The sequence below is a fragment of the Macadamia integrifolia genome, chromosome 14, assembly GCF_013358625.1.
Source record: "Macadamia integrifolia cultivar HAES 741 chromosome 14, SCU_Mint_v3, whole genome shotgun sequence".
NCBI classification, from domain to species: Eukaryota; Viridiplantae; Streptophyta; class Magnoliopsida; order Proteales; family Proteaceae; genus Macadamia; species Macadamia integrifolia.
In genome coordinates, this window is record NC_056570.1 from 17013851 (window position 1) to 17024653 (window position 10803).

A 10803-nucleotide genomic window follows, 5' to 3' on the forward strand; every position below is an offset into this window, starting at 1 on the left:
GGAGAAGGGGGGAGATGACACATTTTATATGCTATATCACCATCCTCGTCATGATGTGTTTGAGAAAGGTGGCCCATGGGGGAAAAAGAAAAAAGAAAAGGTCCAAGGACCACATATCTTAATATGATATCACAACTTAAATAATTGCAAAGGCATGGTCCACAAATTTGGAAGGATGCAAGAACTATGATTGAATGAGTAGGTGCTGGCATATTAGAACCAGCCAAACTGGGGTTGCTACTGAGTTTGCAATTCTTAACCAGGACCTCTGTTCAAGCCAAGAGGGGCTGATATATGAGAAGAGGGTAAGAACTCAGAATCACCTTCAGTTGAGAGGCAAGGGAGCAACAAGCTGTCATCTTCTTATATTATAATTAATATCAGAACAGTGAGGGAACTCAAGTAGTCAAGTACATCTTTTATCTACAAACATCTTGAAGGTCATGGTTTGATTGTTTGTTGACTGAGTTCTCTAGGAAAATAACATGAATATATGCAAAAATATACTAACATACATGGACAATTGTATACATAATTGTCAAGGCGACCCAAGGCAGTGGAGGGGTGCCTAAGTGCTTAGGCAAAAAGGTGCCCACCTAGGCCTAAGCGCCCAAGTGTTATTTTTTATTCTCCATCTTTTCTAACATTATTTAGTATGCTACATATACCTCATATCATCAAAATTCAACATTAAACCACATCAAGTCATCAAAAATCAACATAAAACCACATCAAGTCATCAACAATCAACATTAGGTCACATCAAATATTCAAAAATCAATATTTAGAGAAATGTTCTTGTTCGCTAATAAGTTTGACATGTCACATGATTTTATTTTACATGATACTTTTTGTATTAGGTAGAGCACAAAACCAGCTTTCGAACGAGTCTAAAATTACTTAAATCTGAGTTATAATGACTAAGTTATGTTACAGTTTAAAGTGCATGAATGCTTTTAAAAATCACTTGAATGAAAATAAGATTATTGACATCGAAGCAAAAGATTATTTTATCTCACTTTGGATTTTTAGCAATGTTATTTATCATAATAAGATTTATGAAATTTTCATAATTGAGGGCAAATCATTCTCTTGGGCACTCAAAGAAGAGAAGTCGGCACCATAGTTAAAGTCAAAAACCCAGCATTTGAATGTTGAAAATCTCCCCTACAACCAAAAATCCAGTTTTTGTTCTTGGATTCGGGAGGGGGTTGACTTTTTATCCTTTTGGAATTTATTGTTGAAAGTATTTTTATTGGATTCAAATAGGAGGTATTTTCTTATATGTGAATAATATCTCAAATAAATGAAATCATTTACTTAAACGATATTTGGCACAAATAAGTGCCAAACCAGAGCCTTACACTAAGGCAACAGTCGTATAGACCCCGGACAAACTGCTTGGAGGTCAGGGCGACACCTTGACAACGACACTTGTATGCTACTAGTCAAAGTAGTCCAAATTATATACTACACAGATTGTAGCCAAGCTTGGTTAAAGAGTCCAAATCTGCCACTTGGCATATTGGAATGCATCCGGAAAAGACCTAGTTGTAGCCTATATCACCCTCCATGTGGTCTCATGCAGGTAAATCTCAGAACAATAGTTCTCAAAGTGGCAAAATAAAACATCTAGAGTATTGACCAATATTTTTAAATTGGTCCACTGCCTGATATAATGTGTGGTAGGCCATGAAATTTGGCAAATGGCCAATTGAGAGGTTTGACATCTATCCAATTGGCAGAATCTCTACATCATCGCTTCAAATGTCAAAATCAAGTTACCATAATCAACCTTGGGTATGTAACCATAAGTAACCTCTCTATGCATATAGCATATAAAACCACAGGACCAGATGATTTACACAGGCCAAAATTCCCAACTAGACCGAGAATGTACCTGGTGAATAGGCATATGTGATATGGTTGTTTCCGGAGAGGAACTTTTCAATGCTTCAGAGAGATTGATGCACGTTGCTAAGCACTGAAATGGATCTTCTGCCTTTAACCACCACCGCCTACCCTCTAGTGGTCTGTCTGCAGAATCAAATATATCATCCAAGTGATTTTCAGTAAATGCTATTCGGCCATCATAGGACAATTTGTCCACACCACCAGCATATACATTGGCCAGATGTATCTTGAGCCAGCGTAACCCTGATTTCCCAAGGGGACGCCCCTCAGAAAACTCCAGGACTCCCCGGCATAGATCTGAACCTAGATGGTTTAAATAAGGGTGCATGGGATATGCACGACCTCGAAAGTCAAGGTTGTGTGGGTAGTAGAAACCTTCATCATCCTTCATTTTCCGGGCTACCTGCTCCCAAGTAAGACAATCAGTATATTTCCTATCTGATGATCTGTAACAGTAACTGGATGATGGTAGAGACCAAAATTTAAAAATAATAATAATAATAATAACAATAATAAATCTTACAGTAAGTTTAAGTTCTATGTCACACCGTTGCGAATGCCTCTCACTGTTCTCTTTCTTTACAGTTTTAACTTTCCACTTCCACTTTTTTAGCACTGCTTCATCATCAGTGTCTGGCTCCTCTGGTAAAGGAACCTGATATGAACGAAATAAACAGAGACACATAAGAAGAAAATTCAGTAAATAAGAGCAGCCAATACTCACTATATCAAGCTCCCAAACTGCATAAATAAAAACTAATTTGAACCAAAACAGAAAACTTTAGGAGCTTCTGTTCGACAAGATGGATAAAGCATAGCTCAATAAATTTCTTTACGAAAAATAATTACTGCAACAGAGGGGACTCACATCTTCACGATCAACCAAGTCAGCTAGACGACCGCCACTAGCCCATATTCTGTCCACAATACTAAGTACCCTTTTATTAATCCTCCATTTGGTATTTCCAAGTGTATCCAGGGCCTGGATTTAAAAAATAATTATAATAATTACACTTTCGCAACAAGCAGAAAGGCAAATATAAGTATATACTCAAAGTGCCAGCATAGAAGAGCATCTTCCTGTGTCCCGCCACAATTGATGAAAAGATTCAACATGAAACTTCAGATCATCTAATAATAGAGAGAGGGAAAACAAAACAGATTCAAGATTTGCAAACCTCAAAAACTGATTCCAACTGCTTTTTTGGAACCTTCTTAACTGCTTCGCGCTGTTGTTTCGCTCCGTGTATGCGCATGACATAAGATGGTAAAAACAAGTATGCTCCTTTGTCATACCTGCAGAAAAGAAGGTAAGGCCATCACAGAATGAAATGGAATCTGGAGAACATGAGAACTGAAAATAATGTGCCAGCCGCAAAACAATATTTATCCACAATGTTGAACCAATGAAAAGGTCATGAGAGAGAGAGAGAGAGAGAGAGAGAGAGAGAGAGGGAAACAACTATGCAAATCATTTTTTGGAGGCTACTTGAAGTAGCTACTCACATCATGACGAAGTAAATTATGATCTCCAGAAACAAAAGATTTGCCAGTCAGAAACTAACTGCTAAATTAAACAAAATACAAATGAAAGCACGAATTATTAAAAAATAAAAAAAAAAATGAAATGCAGATGATACAACTTGGAGTACCATACCCTGTCCAGTTGACTGGAGGCACTAACATTGGCATATAAGGAATCACCATGTGCCTTGCCTGTTACGAGAAAACACGATCGTTTATGCTCCTGAAACCAAGATATTTATGCAAGAGAATGTTCTTCCATGTTTTGAGACACCGTAATCAAGTTATATTTAGTCTAATCATTTTTAGCCATGACCAACCATAAATCAAGTAATGTAGAATCTCTCCAAGAAAAGTGAATTGACTTACGGTTCTCTCCAATCCTTTGCGAACCAAAGGATCACATTCAATGACCCCAAATCTTCTGCTGGTTTTTCTGCTGAAAGATCGGAAACAAATTAACCATAGTGTTCAAAGATAAAGCAATGAATGTCATCCAGAAAGGATAGAAGCATTACTGTGTTTCTTTCATAACAGTTTTCAGGCTGTGCCTAAATGCAGGCCGAATATCAGGTGGACCATCTGCTACTTGATCAACTGGAGGTTGTATATATGCTGTTTGCATCAGCAATTCAATCAAACGGCTCCCAACCTGGAAAATATAAGCATGGGAACTTGAGTTAAATCAATATTAAGAAAAAAAAAAATTAGAAAGAAAAATTTCATATTAATATAACTTTTGGTAACCATCCAAAGAATGTGAACCTTAGCCTGAGCATCCTGGCCCCATGGCTTTGAATCATCCTGGCCCTTCAGTATGTACTTCAACTGTCGTTGCTTTTGCTTTTTCATTAAGTTATCAACTTTCTTCCTCAGCCTTTCTTGCTCTATGGTTACACGATCAGATTCACCTTCTTGGTGTTTCTTATCTTTTTCAGTCTTTTTCTTTGTCTTCTCCAAAAACTTGTGTATCCTAACCTGATCCATTCCGATGATCATTAATCAATATTTCTCACTGTTTATATCATAAGAACCAAAAGAGGGGGGAGGGAACAAAAACGGAAATTATCAGTGAAAGGAGAGATCCAAAGCAACAAAGCAATTATGGGATTACATCTTGTTCAATGACAGCCCTTCCCCCTTGCAAAAGAACAAACCCCCTTACACTCAAAAACTAATCATTACAAAATCTTCCCACTTTTTCAATGTACAGAAAGTATTAGACCCCCTAAATTCTGGAAGCACCACACACCCCCCAACACTTCTTGCATTCATCTCTTCAGTCTTCTACAAACTTAATTGGTGTTTCTTGACCTATTTTTTATTTTTAAAACTTTCAATAACCTTAGAATTCTTGGACTGCACAAAACAAACCAAGTAAAATGAACATACATGCGGAACATTATTAAGCAGCAGACCATTTCATATGAAGGTAAATATTGCTGAAAATTAAGTCGACTGTGTGCCAACAAAATATGTATAACATTTAGTTATATGAGAAAGTTACAAGATAATGAAATTCAAAAGGTCTGTTACTGTTCTGATCATTAGGTTCATCACGGAATTGAAGATTTCAAATCAATCAAGCAGAATGACAACTCGCACATCCTTAAAGTCTAGGTTTTAAGCTTCAGGGTCCTAATCTATTAAATTATTAAATGATAGCCCAATTGGTATTTCATACAAGGTGAGGCCTTCAGAAGTAGCATTATCTTTTTCATGCTATAGACCTGATTTTCTTTCACAAGCAGCGTCTTACAAATGTAGCTGTAATCTAGGTAATGTACTTACTTTAACAGTAACAACCTGATGATCGAAAGGGCACGACGTAAAAAATAACTCCAAATACATGAGAAATAAGAGACGGTATAAATTTGTAGTAATAATGGCATAAGGCTTAAGGTACTCCGCATAAGAAATAACATGCTATGAAGGGTTCGGCATAAAGAAAGACCTGATAAAAGTATGTTGTAATAACCACAAAACAAGAGTGGTTAAATAGAGGCAGAAGGAAAGGGTGACAAAGAGATTACTCTCTCTAATGAGCATGTATTTAAAAATAGGGTGGATTTCAATTTCACCCCTAAAGTTCAAACTCTCTCCCTCCCCAGGGTTCTAGAGATTGGTTTTGGTGATGGGAAATCCCGTATCGGTGAGTCGGTACAGACCAAAGGTAAAATGTTAAAAAAATCATTTTTAAAATGAAAACCAGAGGCATTTCTGTCCGATCCAGACCGATGCAGGGTGATCTGGATTGGTATCGACCGAGACCGATCCCGATCTTGATTCCAATTTCTAAAACCATGCTCCCATCACATGATTCCCTTTGAATTTATGCCTCTCTGCAGATGGTCCCCCTTGCATTCACGTCATATGGAATGAAAGCAGGAAAAAAAAATTTAAGGGACTAAGAATTCTAATATGAGGTCATCCAGAAAGATAGGTAACTTGACCAAGTTTTCAGCTGTCGTACTTGGAAAAATCTGAATTTAATGATGTCCCAACAGAAGCATTCAGGGATGGAGACCTCAATTTGATCCAAGATTCAAGTCAAGAGTTGTCCTTACCTATAAATAGAGGCAAGGATTTGTCTTTGTGTGTTACAAGCTAAAAAGGGTCTGAATTTTCTCTCTTTGGATTGATTTTCTTCAGGGCATCACTGCTGACATCCAGCATCATTGGCTGTAACAGCAACTGTGAAAAATGATTGTCTTTGGGATAGGAAGAAAATAAAAGGATGGTAGAAGAGGCGAATGAATTGAAAGAAAAGGGGAGCTGATGTTTCAAATGATCCCCATAAGGTTAAAGTGTCATCCTAAAAAATTATGGGACTTTCTGATATACAGCAATAACTTTTTTGGGTGTGACTTGAATAAATTTAATCTAGAAGAGACACTGATATTACATGTAAACTTTAGGGGAAAAAATGAAATTCTCAATAAGAAAATATGTAAATGAAGCGGAGTAACATAGATGAATGACAAATCAAGGAAAATAAAGCCTTGTAATTTGAAGTTCATCATAGCATGCAAATTAAGACATTAAATGGATCTCCACCTAAACCATTAAATTAACCTACTATTGTCTATTAATTCAGAAGATAGTATTCTAACAAAATATATATAATCAATTAAAAAAAAAAAATGAATGTTACAAAAGAAAGGCAGAAAACATAACTGACGGACGACTGGATGGTTACATCTTTTTTTTTTAGGGGGAAGGGTGGGAGAGGAGGTGGATGGGTAGGTTTTAAAGCCAGAATAGGAACATGAGATCCCACGGTGGATTGCAGAAGACTGCCGTGACTAAGCTTTCAAGGAGGTTAGAAAAATACATTGTGCACAAGTGATCTCCCAAAATTGGAGATGGACATGACATCATAGCCAGAATCCAATGTCTGCCAATAAGCCTGACTCAAAGAGCTTAAAAACATGGATTCAGGGTACCATCCATGAACAGCACTTAATGTCACACATGGGAACATCTTCAGAATCGTATCACTTGTAAAACTAAATGCAAGTGACTGTCTCAACCTTGAAACTATTTGTAGGGAAAATGGAGTCTGGTAGTTATGGAAACAAAATGATGCAGTTTAGTTTCCTAAATAGGCTTGTTTTATTAAGAATAAGCTTAGGGTTGGGTTCCATACATGTTGGGCCTTTGATCCCATGTGTTTTGAGTGCAATAGACCACTTTTATGGGTCTAAAAGGGGGGGGCTCTAAGGTTGCATACGGGATTCAGTGATTTTTTTCCTTTTTCCTTATTTTCCTTTTTAGATGGGGTTATTTAGTTTCTAATTTCAGTACCTAGTTAGTTTCCAATTTTCAGTCGTAAGTTAGTTTCTATTTCCAGTTTTAGTAACTAAAGGACTTTCTGTTTTGTAAGTTTCTATTTTTAGGTTTAGTACCTAGGTGAGTTTCTAATTTTTTGTTTCCTATTTCAGTTTTTGGAAACTAAAGTTAGTTTCGATTTTATGTAACCCCCCATCATTATTATAAATAAAGGAGAGCTCTCATTAGTAGAGCCACGATTTTATGAACAAAAAAAGATGCTACTGTGTTTCTCCTCTATGAAGGTTCTTTGTGTTTGATCAAAGAAGAAGGGTTTGGTGTTTGATCCAAGCGACATTCTGTGGCGAGAAGTCCGAGTGGATCTTCATATTTTCTGGTTTTCTTATTGTTTCTAATCTCATTCAGCCAGCCAGGTAAGTGCTCTAATCTGTCTGCAGAATTTCTGGGTTAAGATTCTCTATTTTATCTACCGTTGGCCTAGCTGTTTTGGGAGTTCTGGCCATCCGATGGCCTTCAATTTTGATCGAAGGTTAGTCCTATTCTGAAGGAAGTTCGATCCAATTTTGAGGCTAATCAGACCACTGGTTCCTGCTGAAGTGGACTGTTGCTCAATTCTGGCCGGTTATGGATTTTGCCCAGATCTGAATTTTGAATTCTGTTTTGTTTAAATCTGTATGGAACTTGACTGCTGCTATTATTCTCCAATGGGTTGGACTTTCAAATCAGTCTTTAGATGTGTTGTTAGTTCCTTGATAATACTCTGCTGAAAAATTCAGAAGTTAATGCCAGATTTCAGAACCTACTGTCAGAATCGAGTTCTGATTTGGTTATCTGGTTTTGATATGTTTTGATTATGATCCTACTTATTCAATTACTCTATTTCTGTTGCTGGAACTTCTAATTGTTCATGCAAACTCTGTTTCCTGAAATTCCTGATTGTGGATCTGCTAATTTTGGTTTGTTTAAGGACTGTTGACTGATTATTCTGGACTGTTGTTGCTATCTATTATTGGGTGGTTATTTGGTTGTTCTTTGGTTTATAATATCCTGCAGTTTCGGGATTGGTTTTCAAATCTAGTCCTACATTACAAAAAGAAGAGAGTAAGCAGAAAATCTAGAAGCTTCATCAATAATCTACAGCGTGTCAAAATCTAACTCAGGTTCAACATGGATATGTCTTTAGAAGAGTAAATTCAACAATACAAGGGGTGACTCAAAGTGGAAGTACGGAAGCTTCAGGAAACTTCCCAAGCTTCCCAAAAGCAGAACGGGAGATCAGAAGAGGAAAAAACCATCTTAACAGAGTGCATTGGTGTGCAAAAGTAATGCAATTCAATGGTAAACCATAATCATTTATTGTTGAAGAGCTATCATAATGATCCCAGCAGCAACTGACAAAACATGTGACATGAAAGACAGATCACAAAAGCATAGATACTGTACTTCACCATCAATCTTCAAGCATTCCTCAAAGTTGGAGAAAATGAAATGCAGCAGCTTAATAACAGATATGAACTATTATTCAGCTACAAAGGAATAAATGGTGCCCCTTCGACCTAATCCAGCGAGTCACTTAAATAAAAACTTACTCACCTCCTGTTCAATGGCTTCACCTATTTGGCAAGCAGCTTGGACCACCCTAGCACTGCCATGTTCACCTCCTGTCATTAACAAACCCATCAACTTATGCATTGTAATAACAGACATCATATCTGCCGGCAACTGATCGAAATACGGTGCATAAGATGCCCTGTTCTTTCCTTGTCTCCATAATTCCTGATCTGCAAGAATTGCATCACGCAAAGGCTCGAACCAACCAAGAAACAATGATTTTATATATGGTAAAGTGGGTGCTAGCTTCTGCTCACACATGTCGACAAGAAGCTCCTTGTATTCCTTCGCAGCCTGTTCCCATGCTTCTGTTTCAATTTTAACTTGCCTCCTCCTAAGCATATGATACTTCCCTTGCCTCATTCCTGCCACAAGCTTCTGTGGCCGTCTCTGCAATGTGGGCTCCGAATTCACTTTCCCGTCTTTCTTCATCTCCTCCAACAATCCCTGAATTTCTCCAATGGAAGAAACATCTTCCTCTGTGTCAGTCGATACATCAGTCGAACAGATGGCCTCAGCAACACTGGCATAACCTTGAATTGGGTTTGTGAGAGACCCAAAACTGATTCTTGCCAAATCACCTTCAAATGATGGTACTTCACCATTTCGAAGAAAATATCTTCCAATATTTGCGATATTTACACAGTTCTTGAACTCAACTGGTCTGGTTCTGTTGGGCAAAATGGAATTTTGGGAGTAACCCAAGAAACAATATGTGGGAAGGATTGAAGAGGGTTCATGTGAAAATCTTAACTTCCTAGAACAGACTTGTTTAGATATGTTTCTCCACAACATCACTGTGTGTTGTTTCCTTGATGGGTTTGGGTCGAGGATTGTGGGTTTATCGATTGGAACTGAGCAATCGAGTTTGTTATATAGAGTTGTAGAGACTGCGAGAGTTATACTACTGGACATCAAAATTGAACTTTAAGAAGAAAGAACGATGAATTAGAACATATAAAGAAGTTAGATAAAATGAATTAAATAGGTCAGGAGTGAAGCCTACAAGCTTCGAACTCATGAGATCAAAGAGAACCAGAGGGAGACAGAGAAGAAGATGAGAACGGAAACCTTATAATGGTCCTTAGAATGAATATTTCCGGTAGCCGCCTTAAACCCTCCTTAAACCTTATTCTCTTCCAGTGCCTATCTTTGTCATTCTCTGCCACTCTCTCTCTCTCTCTCTCTCTCTCCCTCTCTCCTCTCTGCTTGTCTTGCTTTGTTGTATAATGTAACCTAGTGAATGATTCCAAACTTGCCCAGTCAACTCGATAACATAACCAGTTCACTCAACTCGGTCAATTTTTGAGCCGACTTGGTGATAAATTGTAAAAAAAAAAAAAAAAAAAATTGAAAGTGGAAAAAAAAGCAAGGCAGCATGTCTCATACGTCATATACGAAGCGGAGAGAAATGACCATCTCACCTCTCATGAAAGGTAATAGCAGTTAGCAGAAGTCTCACTCGTGATGATGCTTTCATCTGCTGGCTAGCTCATTGACCCTAATTGAAAATTAGCATCATCTAATTATAAAAAAAAAAAAAAAAAAAAAAAAAAAAAACCCTTTATTGAAACAATATCACATGGGTTTTGCATTACCTAATCAAAAACCTTTGTTTAATAAGTAAACACCTTAATCAAAAGCTTAGAGAAGCAAAAAATGTGAATTGATCCTTCCTGATCTGTGAGTGAGATCCGAGTCTAAATATTCTCCTCTACCACCAATTGTTACTGATAACACTCCCTTATGAAATATTTTTGCACAATTGTACCCAAATTATTAGCTTACACAACATTTCCCCCTCCACCCAATTTTATTCTAAATTCCATCAATGCCCTCCTTATTAGTGTTTTTTTTTTTTAGTAAAACCCTCCTTACTTGGTCAACATCCAGTTTTTTCTCAAGCAGAATTTTCATTATTTGGGTGACTTCTTCTTCTTCTTCTTCTTCTTCTTCTTCTTC

The 10803-nt window shown here is 37.3% G+C and overlaps 1 protein-coding gene across 3 annotated transcripts in view; it reads right to left on the reverse strand.

Moving 5' to 3' along the window:
• The window catches only part of LOC122061834 (DNA-directed RNA polymerase 2B, chloroplastic/mitochondrial-like), a 30865-nt gene extending 20810 nt beyond the window's left edge, over positions 1–10055 (reverse strand). Inside the window, exons 1-9 of one of the 3 annotated variants that reach the window (XR_006134727.1) lie at positions 8824–10055; positions 4204–4416; positions 3957–4090; positions 3808–3877; positions 3572–3630; positions 3093–3210; positions 2783–2896; positions 2438–2569; positions 1901–2317 (exon numbers count right to left, since the gene is read on the reverse strand). Coding sequence is in view for 2 of the 3 variants with exons in the window: in XM_042625326.1 (XP_042481260.1) it covers positions 1901–2317; positions 2438–2569; positions 2783–2896; positions 3093–3210; positions 3572–3630; positions 3808–3877; positions 3957–4090; positions 4204–4416; positions 8824–9756 (2190 nt within the window). In the remaining variant the exon portion in view is untranslated. The remainder of the gene's footprint in view (positions 1–1900; positions 2318–2437; positions 2570–2782; positions 2897–3092; positions 3211–3571; positions 3631–3807; positions 3878–3956; positions 4091–4203; positions 4417–8823) is intronic. The other 2 variants (XM_042625327.1, XM_042625326.1) reach the window with 2 other exon arrangements.
• Positions 10056–10803: the final 748 nt, after the last annotated feature.